The sequence below is a fragment of the Ochotona princeps genome, chromosome X, assembly GCF_030435755.1.
Source record: "Ochotona princeps isolate mOchPri1 chromosome X, mOchPri1.hap1, whole genome shotgun sequence".
In the NCBI taxonomy this organism is placed as follows: Eukaryota; Metazoa; Chordata; class Mammalia; order Lagomorpha; family Ochotonidae; genus Ochotona; species Ochotona princeps.
Window position 1 is genome coordinate 72935282 of NC_080865.1, and position 22195 is coordinate 72957476.

The 22195-nt window shown below is 41.2% G+C and overlaps 1 protein-coding gene across 6 annotated transcripts in view; it reads right to left on the reverse strand.

The window, feature by feature from the left end:
- The window catches only part of ACSL4 (acyl-CoA synthetase long chain family member 4), a 90995-nt gene that overhangs the window by 25413 nt on the left and 43387 nt on the right, over nt 1-22195 (reverse strand). For 2 of the 6 annotated variants that reach the window (XM_004590183.3, XM_058659035.1), the window contains exons 3-10: nt 21390-21629; nt 20977-21154; nt 19503-19612; nt 19245-19383; nt 17595-17745; nt 17318-17441; nt 10263-10334; nt 785-924 (exon numbers count right to left, since the gene is read on the reverse strand). In XM_004590183.3, coding sequence (XP_004590240.2) covers nt 785-924; nt 10263-10334; nt 17318-17441; nt 17595-17745; nt 19245-19383; nt 19503-19612; nt 20977-21154; nt 21390-21617 — 1142 coding nt within the window. In that variant the 5' untranslated portion in view covers nt 21618-21629. Of the gene's footprint in view, nt 1-784; nt 925-10262; nt 10335-17317; nt 17442-17594; nt 17746-19244; nt 19384-19502; nt 19613-20976; nt 21155-21389; nt 21921-22195 lie in introns of all 6 variants that reach the window. The other 4 variants (XM_058659036.1, XM_058659037.1, XM_036497865.2 and 1 more) reach the window with 2 other exon arrangements.

Sequence of the window (22195 nt, forward strand, 5' to 3'; positions counted from 1 at the left end):
ATTTTAAGAAAATAACGACAGTGTTGGGGAAACAATGACTTTAAACTGCTAAAATTCCAATTTATGCTTTAACTGGAATATTGTTGCTTAACTATTCAAGTAGAGTACTGTACACCTGATCAGAGTGTGTGTTCAGTACAAGGGGCCATTAATTGTCATTTATAGTCCACTTTTTATCTTAATCATAAATGTCTAGGAAACTATGAAATTTAACATTAGAGACAAAGTGTTCAGGGTTGATTGATATTATTTTTACATTGTTCTGGCAATCCACAGAGAGAGAGGGGCCTTAATTTTTAAAACCCATTTTAGTCATTTTATGACAATTAAAACTGTTTAATAAACACATTTTTTCAAAGAAAAAAAAAAAAAGATGGCCCAAGTATTTGGGCCCCTGCCGCCCACATGGGAGACCTGGTTGGAGATTATGACTGCTGAATTCAGCATGAGCCAGCCTGACTATTCTGGGTATTTGCGGAGGAAACCAGCAAACAGTATAGCTTTATCTCTCTCACACTCTCTCAAGATTCTTCTTTCAATCTTTTCTCCATGAGAACAGATTTTGTAACTAAATCAGTTGACTGGTCATTAGAATGTATTAAATTTCCAGGGTCAGATCAAATTCAGGGTCCTCTACATGTTGATACAAGCACTGAAATGTAGAATATGAAGAAAATCCAACTTTTATGATCATGGCGGTCATATTACATATACTTGCCATTTACTATTTATCTTCCAGATTTAAAAACAGAAACATATTTAAAGAACCTATTAAATTACTTACAGATTGCAAAGAGGTGCATCGTATCCCTTTTTGATCTGTTCCAATTTATAATCATACCCAATCTTGAACAGAGTTTTCTGAACATAATTCATCTCTTGAACTTTGCTCATAACATTCTTATAAATTCTATCCATGATTTCCTGAAAGGGAAATAAAATATTCAATAATCCAAAAAAGAGTTACACCAGCACTGAATCTTTAAATGAAGATGCCTTATTTATAACATCCTCGACAGAAATTTCTAGCATAATGGACACACTTGTTTCCTTTATACAGAATTAATATCACTGACTTTCATTGTTTACTACCTCAAAAAGAATGAGAATAATACATATATTAAAAATCACTATACTCCATAAATAATTAGAATTATCATGTCAATGAAATATAAAACAAAGCCTTAATTATAAAGAATATAGACAAGTACAGGGATGGTTTTAGTCACATATATTCATTAAGTTTATATACAATTTTAAGAAAAGTTAACTATAGAAAATTGACTTAGTTCTCATAGATTTCTTTATGTTCTTTCAATTATATTTACTTATCCTCAAACAGTAGCAAAATAATCATGTTGAATTTGTTTTTGTGTTATGAAGACTCATTTTCTCTTCATTCTTACAACTTTGTGATCCTGTTACAGTATCACAGTTTCTTAAAATTTATGTTCTTTTTGGTGCAGCAGGTTGAGCCACCACCTAAGATGCCAGCATGCCGTGTGAGTGCTGGTTCAAGTGCTGGCTGCTCCACTTATGATCCAGCTCCCTGCTGATCTGCCCAGGAAAGCAGCAGAAGGCCAAGTGCTTGGAACCCTGACACCCATATAGGAGAACCAGATAGGGCTCTTGGCTTTGTTTCAGCCATCTGAGGAGTGAATCAGCAGATAAATGATCCCTCTTCCTTTGTTCCTCTCTCTGCAACTTTGTCTTTCCTTTTTTAAAAACTGAAGTTCACGTATTTCAGGCCATTTCTATTCTAATAGAAGTAAAGGCAACAATAAAGGCAACATAAAAATTAAAATTTTTCTTAATGATGACCTTGTTACAAAAAAAAAAAAAGTTTTCTTGCTCAGACTTACTTAGAAAATTAAGAGGACCAGATTTGCAATGTGTCAAATCTCATGCCAATACAGACAAAATAGCTTGTACTACCACTAATAAATGCTTTCCTGAAATTACTTTGTGAAAATTAACAAGAATTACTAGATACTGTATATTTGTTTGCAAATAACTTGTTCTCAATGTTTAAAGTATCCATTATCATTGTAAATTAAGTTGAGTTACAATAGATAAATTAATGGATGGGTCTTTCGGTATCAGAATAGAACCATTCAAATCAGGAAGTCAGCTCCAACTGAAAAAGCTACCCCAGCATTCAAACACGGTCCAATGCTGTTTCCTCCATTTCCACAACAGGAACCGTGACTTTCTAACTAAAATATTTCTCTAGGTCTGTGTTTGAGAAATCCCAGAAGATTCCCAGAAGGACTTCATGCTTTAATCATCCTCATTTAACAATACACAGGAAAAAAAAAATAAGCATACCGCAGTGAGGCAAACATGTAAGAACCATTCACACTGCTCTTGCCAACACTAGATACCAATCACACATGTGGAAAGCCCTCAATGAGGAAAGAACGCAACACAGAACAAGTTGGCAAGATTTACTGGTGGCTCATCAAGTCACTCTAGTTCTATCTAACATTACCTGCTACCCAGCTGAGTCACTGCTTACAAGTAGGCATTTATCTTGACTCTTCTTTTTTATAATTTATTTTTTATTGGAAAGGCATAATTACAGAGAGAAGGAATGACAGACAGATCTTCCATCCCTAAAATGGCCACAACAGCTGGAGCTGAGCCAATCCGAAGCAACGAACCAGGAACTTTTTCTGGGTCTCCCATGCGGGTACAGGGTCCCAAGGCTTTGAGCCATCCTCCACTGCTTTCCCAGGTCATAAGCTGGGAGCTAGATAGGAAGCAAGGCAGCCCTGACATGAAGCAGCACCCATAACGGATCCTGGCACTTACAGGTTGAGGATTAGCCAATTGAGCCATTGTACCAGGCCCCTAGATTTTTACATTGTGAATATCTGTGTAGTCAGTATCTTATTCTAACCCAGAAAAGAAACAAACTCTGAAAACATAATTAGAGCAAGCGTTTGGCACAGCAATTATGTCATCACTTGGGATACCTGCATCCCATACTGAAGTGACTCATCTGGGTCCCAGATCCTCTGCTTTCAAACCAGCCTCTGGTGAATGTGCAGTCTGGGGGGTAGTGGGCAGTGTCTCAAATACTTGGATCTCTGCCACCCATATGGGAGGCTCAGCTACAGTTCCTGGCTCCAGGCTTTGGCCTGGCTCAGACCTCGCTGGTGCAGGCTATTGGTGCAGTGAAGCAATGGATGGAAGACCTATCTACGTTTCTGTATCTCTCTGCCTTTCTGCTAAAATGAAAATTGGTGAAAATGTTAAAATCAGCCTTCATTAAATCTTCCAAAAACATAGTCCACCTAAAACAATTCTCAGAGCTTGTACTGTGATACAGGACCACCTACAATGCTGGCATCCTGTGTGGGCATCCTGTGTGGGATTAGCTGCTCTACCTCTGATCCAGTTCCGGAATAATGTACCAGGGAAACAGCAGAGGATGGCCCAAGTGACTGTGCCCATGTACCCATGTAAGAAACCTGGATAAAACTCCTGGCTCCTGGCTTCAGCCTAGTACAGTGTAGGCTGATGTGGCCATCCCAGCAGTGAACCAAATAATAATCTCAAATTATCTTTTTTCTTTTTTCCAAAAAGATGGGTACACTACTGGTAAAGTGCAGACCCCGGTCTCCCAAGGATTAACTCCACAGCTTAGCTTGTTTCTCAGAGCATAACAGGATTGGTAATTTTGGCCTGATACATATAGCCACTGGCTTAACCGCAAGTTCCTGCTTCCTATTGTCAAGTTATCTGCCAAGGGATTGGATAAAACTCAAGGGATTTAGGGTGGCCACTAGAGGATTGGATAAACACTGGGAGGAACTGAAGGGATTTAGGGTGGCCACTACTGGGAGGAGCTAAGCAGAGTATAAAAGAAAGTCTGGAGTTGCAATAAAGATCATTCTGTCATCGATCGGCATTCGGTGTACTGCGTGTTGCCTTGTCTTGTCTCTCTGCGTTGTCTGCGTTGCAACCCTAGTCCCTCCGCTCGGCTCGGGGTACGTGGCGACGCGGGCGTTGCCAACATCTGGAGGTTCCCACCGAGATTGAGAAAGAGAGGATACGACGAAGGGTCGTCCCAAGAGGCTGGCCAGCTGATCCAGGTAAGTGGGACGTATTGTAAGTCTCTGCTAAACTGGTAGGAGAGGGAGTTTCATTTTGAAATAGAGTCAGGTTTTAGTCTTATTTTGAAATATAGTTAGGTTTTAGACTTATTTTGAAATATAACTAGGTTTTGGATTTATTTTGTAAGTTTTCGATTAATTTAGAAGTATAGTCAGGTTTTAGATTTATTTTGAAGTATAGTGAGGTCTTGGTGTTTAATTTATCCGTTGAAAAGGACGATAAAATGGGTTCTGCCTTCTCGCGGAATAAATTGGCCACCGAGCTTGAAGAACTTCTACGTCAACTGGGGATGCCAGTTAAATTTAAAATGATTAGAAATTTTGTTAAAGCCATTCAATCTAGCAGTCCTTGGTTTATTGTTTCAGGCAACTTGAGTATTCCCGATTGGGAACAGGTTAAGGCCAATTTACAATCCTGTTTACAAAAAGACCCAGATAATTTCCCCATTGTTAACTTTTCTTTGTGGCGCTTAGTCCGTGATTCATTATTTACTGATAAAGTGAAAGTTGAGAGACAGTTAAGAGAAGTACAGACTACTTTTGAAGCAATCCAGGGGTGGGAAGTTCTACGGTCCTTGGAAGCCTGGAACGAGGTGGCCTCGAGTGAAACCACCCCGAGTGAGACCTCTTCTTTAGAGGAGAGTGAGGTCTCTTCTTTAGAGGAGAGTGAAGCCTCTTCTTCAGATGAGAACGAGGCCTCTTCCTCGGAAGAGAGTGAGGACAAACGAGATGAGAAGGTTTTCTTAAAGCGGAAAATTAAGGATAAAGAGAAGATTTTTTTAAAGCGGGAAATTAGGGACATTAAAAGAAAGTTAAAGAAAGAAGGAATAGGTGCACGTTCCTCTGGCAAATTGTCCAGTTCAAGACCACCACCATATGCCCCTAATTTTGTGACCCCTACCGCTCCTCCTGAGGAGGAAGCCACGGGCCATTCACCCAATAATTACCCCACACGGCCATGGAATGACGGCCTCACTGATCAGCCGGTGGGTGGGGTTCGATGCTTCCCTGTAATAGAGGTCCCAGTTCGAGGAGGTCCCCCTCGCCGGGAGCATCAGCCCCTTCAATTTAAAGACCTCAAAAATGTAAAGCAGGCTGTTAAAGATTATGGTGCCCAGGCACCCTTTACTCTTGCACTCATAGAATCCTTTTTGAGTTTGAATCTTACTCCTAGTGATTGGATGCAATTGTGCCGCTCTGCTCTCGATGGTGGTGACTTTCTCCTATGGAAAGGGGATTTTCAAGATAGGTGCAGATTTTTTGCTGAGCAGAACGCGGCTGGGGGACACGCAGATCGAAGCCTTGAAATGCTTACTGGCACTGGACCTTTTGAGGGCATCCAACAACAAGTTAATTATGACCTAGGAGTTTATGCACAGATAGCAAATGCAGCCCTTGGAGCCTGGAAGGCCTTACCTAATGCTAATACAGGAGACCAGCTTTCCAAGGTCTTGCAAGGCCCTACAGAACCTTTTCAAGAATTTGTGGACCGTATTATGCAGGTTGCTACTAAGATCTTTGGTAACGTGGAACCAGCAATGCCAGTAATTAAGCATATAGCCTTTGAGAATGCTAATAAATATTGTCAGGATGCTCTCAGGTTCCACAGAGATAAGTCCCTGCATGATTATCTCAAAATCTGCAGACATATTGACTCCACCCATGCCCTTGGGCAAGTGATAGCAGCCGCTGTTCAACACCCTCAGCCCCACCCTAGGGCGCCTCCCAAAACCTGTTTCAGATGTGGACAGCCTGGACATTTTAAAAAACAGTGCCCCAAAATTCTGCGACAAGGAAGATCACCCCCACAATCCTTGCAGGCCCCAGATCCTTGTCCAAGATGCCATAAAGGCTATCATTGGAGCAGTGATTGTAGGTCCAGATATGATGCCCAAGGCAATCCCCTATCGGGAAACGGGGTCAGGGGCCCGCTCCGGGCCCCCCAACCTCAGGTGTACGGAGCCCAGCAGACACCTGTAACTTCCGGAACAGCGCAGACTCCTTCCAGAGTCCCTCTCCCACGGCGAGGAGCACCGACATTTCAACCCTCCTCAGAGCAACACCAGGTAGCGCAGGACTGGACCTCTGTGCCACCTCTGGAGAGGTATTGACCCCGCTCCTGGGACCCCAACGGATAAAAACAGGAGTCAGGGGCCCCTTACCTAAGAATACCTTGGGCCTGATCCTAGGAAGAAGTAGTGCTACTATGGATGGAATCAGGGTACTACCAGGAGTGATAGATGAGGATACTCCAGCAGAAATAGAGGTCATGGCAGAATCAGCCAAAGGCACTATAATCATTCCACCTGGAGCTAGATTTGCCCAGCTGATCTTGATCCCCAAGGTTCCAACTGACAACCCCATTCTTAAGAGAGATAGACAAGGAGGATTTGGACATTCTGGCCCCTTGGCATGTTGGGTCTCCGACATGCAAACCCGACCCACCTTACAGTTAGAGATAGAAGGGAGAAAATTCACAGGTTTACTTGATACCGGAGCTGATAGTACAGTTATATCCCAGGCACAGTGGCCAAGTTCCTGGCCATTAGAGGCCACCCCAACCGTTCTCCAAGGGATAGGAACTTCTCAGCCACAGAAAAGTGCCAGGTTGTTAAGGTGGAAGGATCAAGAAGGGCATTCAGGAGTTTTCCAGCCGTATGTCTTACCACATATTCCTATCAACCTGTGGGGACGAGATTTGTTGAGTGCCATGAATGTTGTATTGACCTCTCAGCCTGTGCCAAATATGCTTAATAGACAGCGATACTTTCCTGGAAAAGGTTTGGGCAGACATCTTCAAGGTGACCCCCAACCAGTCTGTGACAGGGTTAAAAATTAGAGGCTGCAATTGAATTGGTAAAGGAACGGCTTGAGAGAAATTAAAAGAAGCCCATTGTTTACAGGCCTTTGCCTATATGGGCGTCCCCAAACAAATTAAGACCGATAATGGACCGGCCTATGTTAGCCAAGGTTTTGAGAAGTTCTGCCAAGATTTTAATATAACTCACAAAACAGGCATTCCTTATAATCCTCAGGGTCAAGCCATTGTTGAACGTGCTAACCGCACCCTTAAAGTTTATTTAGAAAAAATAAAGAAGGGGGATGTGGCTGAGCATTGCAGCTCACCCCATTCCTTACTGGCATCTGCCATCTATGTGTTAAATTTTCTAACTGTCACTAATGATGTAGCTCCTGCAGAGCGCCATTGGCTTCGCCCTTCTAATGAGAATAAAGGCCAAGTAAAATGGAAAGATCTGGCCACAAATAAATGGCGAGGACCAGATCCAGTACTAACGTGGGGGCGAGGCTCTGTTTGTGTTTTTCCCCAGGATGAAGAAACACCTAGATGGGTTCCCGAGAGACTTACACGACAAATCTCCTTGGCTCCAACTCAACATGATCCCACTCCTAATGATGTTCTTGCAGGATAGGAGACCCTGACAGCAGTGGTGCAACTTCCTGATATCCTGCCCATGGGAAACGCAGATCTCCAGCTGCTCCCCGATTTACCATCATATATGTGTTACCCCTGTTAAATGGCATTTAACTGGCAGCATGGATGTTTTAGGAACAAAGCGGAATCTTGGCCATGGGGCTGATGGTCGTAGCCATGATTGCAGTACTGTTTAGTCTTCTTTGCCGCCTATGCAGGCAACAAGCCTGGGAGCAGGTCATTATTTGACAAACCATGATGGTTTTGGCTGTGGAAAACCCTAACGCTCAAGTTTGGTGAACATGGTGTGATGGGCAGCCAGAGACGGGTAAGATCTGGCAGCGCTGATGACCAACCTAAGACAGGGATCCCCCAGGTGGGGCTCCCCATGACGGGTAAGGCGTCAACTGACTGCTGGACAACCTAAGACAGGCGTCCATTAAAAAAAAACAAAAAAAGGGGGACATGCAGACCCCGGTCTCCCAAGGATTAACTCCACAGCTTAGCTTGTTTCTCAGAGCATAACAGGATTGGTAATTTTGGCCTGATACATATAGCCACTGGCTTAACCGCAAGTTCCTGCTTCCTATTGTCAAGTTATCTGCCAAGGGATTGGATAAAACTCAAGGGATTTAGGGTGGCCACTAGAGGATTGGATAAACACTGGGAGGAACTGAAGGGATTTAGGGTGGCCACTACTGGGAGGAGCTAAGCAGAGTATAAAAGAAAGTCTGGAGTTGCAATAAAGATCATTCTGTCATCGATCGGCATTCGGTGTACTGCGTGTTGCCTTGTCTTGTCTCTCTGCGTTGTCTGCGTTGCAACCCTAGTCCCTCCGCTCGGCTCGGGGTACGTGGCGACGCGGGCGTTGCCAACAGTAAAGCAGGAGGAGCTAAGGGAATCACCAAGTTTTGGCTACACACTGATGGAGTAGCAACAGAGAACATTTACCAGCACTAGATCTAAAGAAGAAGAGACAAGTGTTACAAGACAAAAGAGACTGGTTATAACCAATGGAAAGACATCATCCAACCACTGCCACACAGCAGCCAAACTCCAGCTCAGCTGGGAAGGAACAAAGATCTACAAAAGCCCACAGACCTCTATCGCCCTGAATTCTGACCTCTCGTGAGTCCTTCTAATAGTATGACTCTGTTCACAACCTACAAAGCAAGGAGGCTTTTAGGAACTCACCCACCAAAGTTAGCCTCAGGACAAAAGTAGGGCAGGGAAGACTGGACAAGGAATGATTAGCAGATAAATAACTGATCTGTAGACCCTGTACATCATCAATCCCAAAATCAGAGATTACTTCCTTGACACCCGGCTCACCCCCTTCGCTGTGTTCTGTTATAGCATTTACTAGGGAGCTTGCTCCACTGGTAATAAAGCCAATATGTCATTTCTACAAATAAAACCAAACTACCTGAAACAAGACAGCCATAGCAGTTAAAAGAAGCATTTGATAACTGGTAGAAAGAGATGATGATGATGATGATGATGGTGTGTGTGTGACAGAGAGAGAGAAAGAGAGAGAGAGAGAGATTGATTTTGGGCAAGGTCCCTTTGAATGAGATGAGGACAAAGATGGCCTACTTGCCAGAATCTTAGGGGAAAGTTAGGTGAGATAATCTAAGGCACTCAGCACTCTAGAATGCAGTACACAATCTTCCAGCTATTATTAGCATCAGTTTATTACAGCCAGAAGCCTCTCCTCTCAGACTGAAAACTTGCTGAGCACTACAGTACTTTTAAATAAAAAGGCAAAGGTTTCTCTGATTTATTCTAATTTACTGTTATGTGGTAATGTTGTCATTTGAAGTTAAAAGAGATCATAAACTACCTTTCATTCTTATGAAATACTGGGAGTGAATCACACTTTTATTATCTAATCTCAGACTCTGTGTACAAAAGGAATTCTTTGAAAGACACTGGGGTGAGATTTCAAGTCTGGTCTATGATAGGAGCAGCAAGAATACACAACATAAGCTGGAAGGCATTTCATTCTTCATATCTAAAACACCACCTCAAACGGTTCAAACTTCATCATCAAATAAATAAATAAATAAATAAATAAATAAATAAATAAATAAATATAGGCTACTTTAACATACTGTGGCCAATCCTCACACTAGTTCATTTGAACTGTATCATTTTCATCATCTGATTCTCAAATTATCAGCAAAAGCTCATCAGCAAACATTTCAGAAACTTGCTACTACACGATTTAAAGGATTTCAACAGAGCCAAGTTCTTTTTAAAAACACGTATCTGGGCCCGACGGCGTGGCCTAGCGGCTAAAGTCCTCGCCTTGAATGCCCCGGGATCCCATATGGACGCCGGTTCTAATCCCGGAAGCTCCACTTCCCATCCAGCTCCCTGCTTGTGGCCTGGGAAAGCAGTTGAGGACGGCCCAATGCATTGGGACCCTGCACCCACGTGGGAGACCCGGAAGAGGTTCCAGGTTCCCGGCTTCGGATTGGCGCGCATCGGCCCGTTGCGGCTCACTTGGGGAGTGAATCATCGGACAGAAGCTCTTCCTCTCTGTCTCTCCTCCTCTGTGTATATCTGGCTGTAATAAAATGAATAAATCTTTAAAAAAAAAAAACACGTATCTAAGCGTATTACTTTTCCAGAAAGCAGAAAGTCCAAATCCTAGCAGTAAGTTAAATGCTGCTCATCTGTTCATATTCATACTTTGTACTCACCGGAACAGCAGCCATAAGCGTAGGTTTCAGTACAGTACAGTCTCCTTTGCTTCCCTTTTTAATTTTGCTGGACTATATTAAGGAAAAAGTAAATGCAATCAGGAAAAACAGTCTGGATAAAAGATGTTACAATTCAAGTATTTTTTTTATTACACTGCATTATGTGACACAGTTTTATAGGTACTGGGATTCCCCCGACCCCTCCCCAAGCCCTCCCCCCATGGTGGATTCCTCCACCTTGCTGCATTGCCACAGTTCAAGTTCAGTTGAGATTCTTTCATTGCAAGCATATAACAAGCATAGAGTCCAGTATCTTATTGTCCAGAAAAGTTCAACGGCTTCTTGGGGAGACCATCTCTGGTCTGAAGGTAGAGCTGGCAGAGTATCATCCCAATCAATTAAAAGCCACAACATAACATCAGCAACAATTCATAACGTTATGGAATTAGTGGACATAGTATTGAGTAACCAATATGTTAAAAAAAAATGCAAGTTCTTAACCACATCCTGTGACTTCTTCATTGACAATCTGATTTTAGTTTATATACACCCGGGTCTTATACACCATAAAATGGCTATAGATTATTATTTCGTTGTCTCGTGTCTATTTTCAGTGTAGTATTTAGCTTTTTATAGCGTCGAAGTGTAATTTTGGTGAACCTGGCTTTTTTTGGGGGGGGGGGAAGTCTAGACTGGCTTATAACTCTAACAAGACATATATCAACAGTTTAGGTGCAGAACAGATTTAGGAGGGGTGTGCAGAGAAATCTTCAATGCCCTAGTGAGGAGCAACTAATCTTTGTATCCCACCTAGTAAGATATAAATGAGTCCACGCTGACTGCTTCCTGTCTGCTTCTAGGCTTTCCCCGTTGCTCTCTGTCTATCTATTCTAGATTTTTTGTTTGTTTGGTTGGTTGGTTGGTTATTTGTTTGATTTGAGGGGTTTCCGGAGCGATCCTCATGGTCATTGCTAGAAAGGTGGTGGACCCAAAGTTGGAATCAAGCGAGGACCAGAGAGAGCTCCCCTCCCTAGTCCCGAAGGAGGTCCACTGTTCCTCTGTTTCTGCGGACCGCTCAGGGCCCCCAGCTGTTGCTCCGATGCTCTTGGATCCTGCAAGGCAGGATTTGGACCTCTTCCATCCCATGTGGTAGATTCAAGCGGGAGTGGATGACTGCAGAGTTCTCGGCCTCCGAGGGCACTCCAATTCCCCGTGGCCTCCCCGGCAGCTGGGATGTAGTCCTTGGTGCTCGTACTGATAGACCTTGGTGAGGATCCGGGAGTCCTCAGGGTTGGGATACAAGCCTCCTCTTGTCACCATGCTCCGCTCTGGGGTCCTCCCCTGCTCTTTGCATATGACCTCCTGGTTAAGAAGTTGTCAGGCTCACTCTTAAATCCCCCTATATGTCTTTGTAGTTTAACTATTGTCTAATTCTGATTCGAGTCTGTTGTTTATGAGTTACCAGTTATGATCTTGGTAGGTTGTGTTTCACGTCTACCTTACACATTCTAGGGAGATGGAAGATTTCTCTGTTCTCCCGCTCCACTATGGAATAACATAGGGTATTAAAAATATATTAGGTTTTACAGTTCTTTGATGTAGATCATAAACAGTCTGACTCGCATTGATTGTTGGTTCTTTGGTTATTTCACAATATCTTATTGCATGTGGTATAGGCTGTTTGAGGTTGAGATAATAATAATTACAGGTTCTTCAGAGGAAGATTTACTGTCATTGGGAATCTTTAGGATTGATTCACGTCCCCAAAGCACTGTGGGTTCAGCATGGAGCTACCTAAGTAGCAAATCAAAGAACCAAAATCCCAGAGCTCCCCGGCCAGGTGGCCAGCAGGCGGAGCCTAGAGCCAACGGCACACTGGCCGCCTGGGAGCAGCCCACCACGTGCAGGTGGTGGCTGGCGTGTGTATCCAGGCATGAGACGCCCCTGGTCCCGGAGCCCCCCCTGCAGCCAGGCGGCTGCCGGAAGTCCAGCAATTCAAGTATTAACAAGAGATATAGATGCTACACATGAAATTTGATCTTCTCTCACTCTGGGAGCTAACTGTCACAACGACTGTAAACCACCAGCCAGAGACACAAATGCTTTAGTACTTTCCCCAGGAGATTATTGCCTCTGAGTCCTTTCAGCCTTCTCTGGAGGAGAAACTGATCCAGAGTGACAAGAAAATGGCCTATTTGGGTGAACCAAGCCTCTCGCTAATAACATACCACCTATTAAAGCACAGACTGCTACTACATTTTAGAAGAGCAACCTTGATAAAGGCAGACTTAAGACTAAAAAAAAAAAATTAAAGGTAATTTTAATTTTCTGTGACCACTACGCACAGCTACATCTTAAAGTCATCACCATGGACATCAATCAATTAACATTTTGCAGAAATCCTACTTTGATAATATCCCCACTGGAAGGACACTGGCAGTGAGTACAAGGGATATGTGTGTGTGAGTATGAATATGAGTATGTGCATGTGTATTAACTGCATATATATACCTTATATCCTCTCCAAATCTATATAAATATTCTAGAATTTCAAATATCGCATCAGTACATAGGAAAACCAATAAAATTACCCACTCTGAAAGTTAGAAGAAAATAATAATCTTCTGAAATGTAGCTCATTAACATGCAAGTTAGACATCTTCCATGCTGGTCATGATTAATACAAGAGGGGTTACACCTCTTAAGAAGCATTGTGATCCACAAAACCAATTTAACCATATATAAAGTTCTGCTGGGAGAACTAAATTGCTTTTCTCTATTTTCCTTTACTATGAATAAAGGATATAAAATAACTTCCTGGATTACATGTATGCATGTATGTATACATATTTTTAACTTATTTATATAACATAGACAAATTTCACCTATATTATATATCTTTTATTCCAAGCACACGCAGTTAGGAGAGGCTTCTCTATAGAGAGAAAATGGGCATTCACACCCTTGACACTGGAGCTGACCTCCACATGTTACTGAGTTTTTCTTACTGACAGCAGCTCCAGGGTAGCAGGATCATTAGCAATCAGTCCCTGTTTTCTTTACAACTCTTAGTTAATACGGTTTGACTACCCTTTTACCCAAAATGTTCACACCAAGAAGTGCTTTGAATTTTTGTGGCTTTTGGAATATATGCATATGCATATTCAGGATCTAAGAACAGAACCCAATCCTAAAGATGAAATTATGTCTCAAAGGTACCTTATACACATAGCCTGAGGGTTGTTTTATGCAGCATTTTTAAGGCATTTGTGCTTTAACTGCAACCTGTCCACATGAAGTTGGGTGTAAAATTTTCCATGTGTGGTGTCATATCAGTGCTCAAAAAGTTGGGGGTTTTGAAGCATTTCAAATTTTGGATCAGATTAGAGTGATCCAGTCTGTATAGCAGTTCTTATTTGTCATATTGTAATCACAGCAACCCTGGTTAGGAAGACATTCCTATTCTCTGCTGGCTTCCAATGTGGTACCTGTGGGTTGTCGTATTTCCTATGTAAGAAAAATTCTTGGGGTTTAGATTCCTAGTAAGATTGAGAGGCTTCACAGTACTGTAGATTTAAAAAGTAAGTGGGGATTTTATCGAACAGGCTTCTAATGTACTAGCTTGGCCTTAGAGACTTCAAGAATTAAGTCAGACCAACATAGATGTCAATTGTCTTTCCTTCCCGACACTGAGGCTATTGTTCTAGGAAAGCCAAGAAAAACAAAGGTTGCTAGTTCTTTGCTTCAGAACTTGCCCAGACTGAAAGAAAAAGGATACTCAGAACTGACTGCTTTTTATATTTTAATAACATCTGTGCACAGAAGAAAGCCCACAACACTGAAATATATGTGTGTGTGTGTGTGTGTGTGTGTGTGTGTATTTATATATAAAGAAAGCTTAGAAATCATTCTCCAGTCTCATCTATAGGTCTATTTGGATTTTATCAGATCACGTTCTTTTTTAAGGTTTATTTATTTTTATTGGAAAGTCAGATTTACAGAGGGAAGAGGAGAGACAGAAAGATCTTCTGTCTGCTGGTTTACTTCCCAAGTGGCTGAAACAGCTGGAGCTGATCCAATTTGAAGCCAGGAGCTTCTTCTGGGTCTCCCATGCAGGTGCAGGGTCCCAAGGCTTTGAGCCATCCTCCACTGCTTTCCCAGGCCACAAGCAGGGAGCTGGATGGGAAGTAGGGCCGCCGGGTCATGAAGCAGCATCCATACAGGATCCCAGCACATGCAAGGCGATGATTTAGCCACTACGCCACCATGCTTGGCCCTCAATTTTTTTCTTTTTTTTAATTAGTTTGTTTCATACTTTATTTAGCATTTATTACTAAGCTAGAAGATTTTATATTAATTAATTAATTAATTTGAGAGGCAGAAATAAAATGAGCTCCCATTAGCTGATATACTCTCCAAACATCTAGGAGCCAGGTCTCCCATGTTAAGTGGCTAAGACTTACTACATGTGCCATCACCACTGCTTGCTAGCATGTACCTTAGGAAGCTTAAATCAGGAATTACAGCCTGGACTTTAACTCATGCACTCCTGACACAGGACATGATAGTCTGAACCAGCATCTCAACCACTAGGTCAAAATGCTCACCCCTGGCCCAGCAGATTTGAAATAAGGAGGTTGAGCTGAACAATGTACTTATATTAAATATAGCAGTATTCCACCTTACAAAGAGGTTGCATTTCTTAAAGAAAAAAGTTGACAGCTATTTAGAATAGCTCACAGGAAACACCTCTTTAAAAGGAGACTGGGGCCAGCACTGTAGCCCTACTATGGTAGGTTTAAGCCTCTGCCTGTGGCACTGACATACCACATGAGTGCCAGTTCGTGTCCTGGCTTCTCCACTTCAATCCAGCTCTCTGCTTATGCCCTGGGAAAGCAGCAGAGGATGGCCCAAGGCCTTGGCACCTTGAACCCAGGTGCGTTCGAAAAGTAGTTACTGGCTTCCAGCTTCAGACTGGCCCAGCTCTGGCAATAGTGCCCAGTTAGTGAATCAGCCTATGGAATGTATTTCACTTTATATCTCCTTCTGTAAATCTGCCTTTCAAATAAAAAAGCAAATAAATCTTTTAAAATAAATATATAAAAACACAAAAGCAGACTGAATGGCCAGCATTGTGGTAAAGCAAGTTAAGCCACTACTTGTGATGACAGCATACCATATCTGATTCCCAGTTTGAATTCTGGAGTTCTGCATCTGATCCAGCTCCCTGCTAATGTGTCTGGGAAGGCAGCAGAAGATGGCTGCAGCACCATCCCGTCATGCCCATGGAAGTCCTGGATGGAGTTCCTGGATCCAGTCTTTGTCCTGGCCCAGACCTGGCTTTTGTGGCTATTTGAGTAATATACTAGCATATGGAAGATCTTTGCTCCTATACCCCATGTGTTTGTCTCCATCTTGCTCCATTGTTCTACCTTTCAAACAAGTAAGTCTTTAAAAAAAATTAAAATAGAAAAGGATATTGGAGTAACCCTGTAGAGTACTAATAACTAGAAGGGGTCAGAAAGGATACTTTCAAGTGCTGTTCTTTTATTCTTACCTAGATGATCATGATCAATGCATATCTGTATATGTATGTATAAGTTTCATGTATATGTTGAATGCAATGAAGCACTATATTTAAAACATGTGTACATTAAATTACATACCAAGGACAAAACAAAAAACAAAAATGTTAGAATCTCAATTCTCAAAATTTATGATTTTTTTTTCTATTTCTATTATACAGTATACACAATCTCTCTCTACAATGGCATTTCTACAAAAGAAAGTGCTATAATCTGGCATTTTCATACCAACTGCATGTTGCTTTAAGTCCTAAACAAAAAGCATACATTACCTGGGGATAGAATGGGCAGTAGCACACATGGAGTCAAGTCATTTCCTAGTATAGTCACTTTCAACACCCTGATTCCCACAGGTCTCTTGGTAGCTTTTTTTATTCCTGAATCTGGTTGTGACTTATCTATGGCAACTTTTCATGAAGAAATAAAACAGAACTATAGGGGTGGTGCTGTGGTACAGTGAGTTAAACAGCTACCTTGGGAACCCACATCCCCACCAAAGTGCCAATTAAATAACAGTTACTCTGGTTCCAATCCAGCTTCTGCTGGATGTTCCTGGAAAACAGCAGAAGATTGTGCCAATGCCTGGGCCTGTGCCGCCCATGTGGGAGACCTAGATGGAGTTCCAGGTTTCTGCCCCAGCTGTTCTGGACATTTGAGGAGTGAACCAGAAGATGCAAGTGCTCACTCACACACTTGTTCTCTCCCCCTCTGCCTTTCAAACAAATAAATAAATCTAAAAAAAAAAAAAAAAAAAAAAAAAAAACACTTGACTGTTGACAGCAGACATTGCATATGGGCCTCAATGGGTTTAGAACACACTGATTAGCCCTAACTACTGCTGGAATTTCCACTATGAAAAACAGGGAAAAAGGAAAGGCCTGCCCCACTGCAGTAAGCTGAGGACTGCCCTTGAGATGCTACGGACTGTTCAACACAATCCTCTGCAACGGTGGAAACACTCCGCATCTGTGCTATGGCCTATGGTAGCCACTGGTCACATGCAGCTCTTGAGGGTTTGAAATGCGGCTAGAGCAAATGAGCAATAAATCTTTACAACTTGATTTTTAAGCTTCCATTTAAACATGTGCTGTGGCTATGATATTGAAAAACACAAGTTCAGAGAAAACTGGGCCAAAACCCTACCATTTCATCCATTTTCCCACAAGACAATGGATCATATGTCAAAAGGATTAATGTATTTATATTCTCCATCTTAGCTCTCCTGAATAAATTTCTTGTAGAGAAGTATAAGAAAACAGTTTTTTTAAAGTGAATTCTAAAATATGTAGACAAAGAAATGCCAACAAATCTGTAAGTTATTTTCCATAGCTACATATTGCTTAACGAATGCTATTTTTAAAGTCAAGGAGAAAGATTTAGCTGAATTAAAATATCTTATGTTTTTAGTAATTAGATGTTCAAACAATGCAAAATAATATGACGACGCCAATATACTAAGAGATTTGTCACCTGGTCAGACAGTGTAAGTGGAGAAGAATATCCAATCCTACAGCCATAGGTAAAGCAAGATATCTCTGCTGTCAATTCCAGCACATGAGCCAGAGGCAAGTAGCCAATGTATGTGTCCTTCGGTCTACAAATGAAATATGAAAAACATCTTAACCATTCTGAAAAAGGCAGTTTGAACTAGAAACTTCAATGACTTTATCACATAAGACAGCTTCAGTTCAGAGAGTGCCACACATGAGCTGATTCATGAGAGGAATGTTGAGTAGCGCTCTCTTACCCTAGTCCAGGTATTCTCTCACACTGGCCTGTCATCCCAGCGATCAGATTGCTGTGATGCATCATCACTCCCTTAGGTCGGCCGGTAGAACCACTGGTATACATGACGATGGCCATGTCCGATGGAGTTGGTCTACTGGGAGGAACGCTCGCTAGGTGAACAAAACAGTACGTGTTTCATTTACAAGTTAAATGACTAAACAAGGATATTTCAGTTTTTGCCTAACTAGTGATTTTAAAAAAATTATTCTTTGTTCATAATCAAAAGCAATTACCAAATTCTGCTTCATTACAATGAGAATTTCTAACTCCAGTTGTGCTTTTCTTCTGGAAATTTAGCATAATCTCTGTTTGCTCGTGTCCCTCCACAGCACTGTGTACAGAGTAATGTCAGGAGATAAAAAAAAAAACCCTGGGACTCTGAAGAATCAGAAGGATGGAGGAGTGTATGTAAGCTCCTCATACCTAAGCTTTCTCGACTCTAAAATCAGATGGTTGGAGCAGATGGTGGTTCTTAGACCACGGAAAAATCACCTATCAAGCTGAAACAGAAATTTGGATTTCATATGCCTGGGATGGAACCAGAGCTCCACAGGTGACTCGCCTATAGACCTCTGATTGAGAACAGCTGGACCTTAAACGTGACTTCAATCCTGTAACTCCCAGGTGCTACGTTGTAAGCAGTACACTGGAGTTCCCACTTCCAAGAGAGCAGGTAACATCGTCATCTAGTCATTGCTTTCCTTTCCGGAACAGATCAACACGGAGAAAAGTTCACAGGTATATTATCAGAATGAGCTTAAAGTTTTTTTTAAGATTACAAGATGTAAAAACTTCATTTACAAAAATGAAATACATTTTTACATGTTAGCTAAAATTTTAAAAAATTAAACAAGATGTACCAGGGAAGCAACCAAACATAAAGTTATACTTACAAGGAACTGGATGGGAAGTAGAGCAGCTGGGACATAAACCGGCACCCATATGGGTTCCTATTTGCTTCATTTCTAAACTAGGATAGTGGGTAACATTAAGAAGCATTAGAGAAGGCCTGGCTCGATAGTCTGCACCTTGCCTCATCCCTCAATTCTCTATGCTAATGGCCAACATTTTTGGCTACAATGTGCGTTTATTTGGTTCAAATGAAATGCTGGCTACCACCTCAGTAGCAGAATAAATCCAAACACATGTTTTAGAATAGAATATTTTTATACTGACCAGTGCCATGACATAGCAGACTAATAAGCCTCTGTCTGCAGGGCAGGCATCTCTATCCCAGCTGCTCTACTGCCCATCCAGCTCCCTGCTTGTGGCCTGGAAAGCAGTGGAGGATGGTCCAAAGCCTTAGGACCTTGTGCCCACATAGCAGACCCAGAGGGGGGCTACTGACTTGGAATCAGATCAAATCTGGCTGTTGCAGCCACTTAGAGACTGAACCAGAAGATGGAAGATTTCTACCTCTGCCTTTCCTTTCTCTGTAACTCTGCCTTTCAAATAAAAATAAAACAGATAGTTAAAAAGTGAACTTTAAAAAAAACCATTTAAAAGTCAAGGAACTTTAACATTTTCATTCTCATCACTTCATTTCCTAACCTACTGAAATAACAGACCTTGAATGCAGCAGTAAATTTGTTTTCACTGCTTTACTTACCATTTTCTGGCTTGGATCCCAACTCTTCTACTGATTGCATGCTATGAATCTCAAATCCTTCAGGATACTCTGCCTTATTGACCGTCTTATTGTCCACATAAATGATGTGTTTAACACAGCTGATTTCCAACAATGCAGTCTATTGAGAAAAAAATGCAGCTATTAAATTTGAGCCTGCAACAAAAATTCACTTATTGAACACTTCCCCTTTCCTGCCAGATAACACAACCATGAATTAAAACAAAATTTTATACTTACCTTCAGCTTGCTTTCCAGAAGTTCAACACTAGTAATCAGATAGGAGGCCTCAGATTCATTCAGCCCATGAACTACTGCTTCTTTGCCAAGTGTAGCATACAAAGTCACAACTATATAATAAAAATAAACATGAATAATAAACAGTGAACATTTACTAGCAGGATGTATCATTTTGGTCAGTCTTTAGTGACAGATACACTCCCAGGCATAAGGATATTCTGTAATTTAATTCTATTTGGTACTCTTTTTTTTCCTGCAATCACCCTTCAACCTTGCTTAAAATTCCCTGACAGCCCAACGTTTTCCTTACAAATTCCATGGGACGTTAACCTCCTAAACCTGCAGAGATTCAGAAATACTGGGTTGCCGCAACATGACAAAAATCAGTCAGTTAACACGCTTGAGACTAATGGATCCTGACTCTAAACTCTTAATTCAGGTCAGAGGTAGCTCAGTTTAGGGCTCTATTTTGGCTCATACCCTCAATGGTCATGGCCCCAATGAGTAAGTCCTTAAAAATCTTGAAGAGCTCAAGGGAAATGATCAATGATCAACCATGAATACTCCTCTTACTCCTACCAAGAAGCTTCTTTACTAGGTCCAATATTCAATCTCCTCTCTACCTTAACTTAAGTTACTAGGCATATCTACTCCTTAGCAGCCACCAGGCAAAGATAATATAAACTGAAAATAAGATCAGTTAGAATCAAAGGAAACCCACCAAACTTGTAACTGTCATGGAAATCTAGTACTAGCATGGTAGTCATAAACTATAACATGGCTAAGAGCCACTTCTGCACAAATGGTCAATTATTAAAGCTTGGTGATAGATACATACAAGATCATTTTCATATCATCTATTTTTGTTGACTTGAAATGCAAATTTCTGATCCCCAAACTGATGTTATAAGTGTTCTATCTCATTCCACAAACAGTTATATGGCACAAGACACCATTCTGGACTCAATTATGAAAGATTATTTGTTGTACAACAGCAAAAACAAATGCTGAAGAATTCGAAATATATCCAATTTTATTCTCTGGTACATCAAATGCCAAATTAAAGCTGCTCCCTGATTATTTCATGTGTAAAATGGAATAATATGTCAAATAAGAGGCTTTAAAGTAACGAATCAGAATTAATCTAAGTCATGTTTTTGGTTATTTGGGTTATTATTGTGTATATCACCTTCAAAACGAGCCCCAAACCCTATATATTTCAAGCATGACTCATTTCTAAATCTAAATCATACCCATTAAGCTGCCAACTGGCATACTGACCCTTAGAAGTTACTATCTTAACCAGCATTACTGGAGAGCTTTTCAACACAAAATTACATGGTATTTTATGCATATAATTTATAGAGAAACAATGGCTAAAGAAGGTCTGCTTTTAAAACAGAGGCATCTCAGAACAACTTTCACAAGTGAGAATAGCCCTCACTCTCCCCCTACAAAAACACAAGACACTTACGAGGAAAGTTGTACTTAAAGCAAGTCTGTGCTGAAATCATCCACTCAGCTCTGGTCTCACAAAAAATGGCAATGGTGTTCTTTGGTTTTAGTCCCAACGCAGTGAGTCCACTACCAAAGTTATTCACTCTGCGGTTCACTTCAAGATAGTTCATCCATTTGTAATTCCCAAGAATGAGCTGTTGATGTGAAACATGCTCTGTTACTAGTATATTTATTCAAGCAGTCAAAATATAATTGAAGGGATGAGTCTAAAAATGCCCTGAAATGAATATACAGAACCCCTGAGTACCTTCTGAATTTTGGTTACACGGCACAATGACAGAATGCCAGCATATTTCAAAGGTACTCAGTTTATGATAAAGCAAAAGTTAACTACTTCATAAGAAAATTAAAAGCACAAAGATACTTTACCTTCTTAAAAACTTTTCCATTTGGCTGCATTTCATTTTCTTCACTTAGGATTTCCCTGGTTCCAAGGCTATCTTTCTTCCCAAACTTGGCAACAGCGTGGTCAAATAATTTATCCAGAGTGTCTGCTCCAGGGATGTCTATGACAGCTAACGAGTCGAAGTGTGTGACAGAGCGATACGGACTTCCAGGTTTGTCTGAAGTGGGCTTAGCTTTTATTCTCTTTGCCATAGCGTTTTTCTTCTTGGCATTGGTAAGAAAATACCATGGAATAAATATAATGGCACTGTATATTGTTATTAACAAGTGGACAGGCAGCAAAATAATGGTGAGCACATTTAGCTTAGGTTTCATAGTGGAAAGGCTTCTAAAAATGGTGCTTATTTCTTGATATTCTTTGGCTTCTGAAAGCCTTATTTTGATGAGGAAGGCAATAATGGAAGCAGCAGTAAGAGCAGCAGTATAGCCAAGGCAGTTCAGTTTAGTGATATAGATAAAAGTTAGTAATCTTTGGAAGCTGACAATAAAGCACACCTGTAGGCGAAGACAACAAACCAGGCAGAGAGCAGGAAAAAAAAAAAAAAAAAAAACAGAAAAACAAGAGTATTAGCAGGTTGATAGCACAACTGATTTAAATAGTCAGGTCTTTATTAGTTTATGTCACTGATTTGATACAGAAAAGCTGAAATAACTGGTCTGAAAGACTGGCATTTTCCATTTTTCATCATGGTTGATATAAACGATTAGTGTACCAACTTCTGGTTTTGTTTCTAAGTTTTTAGCTGTGTGATCCTCTACACATCATTCTT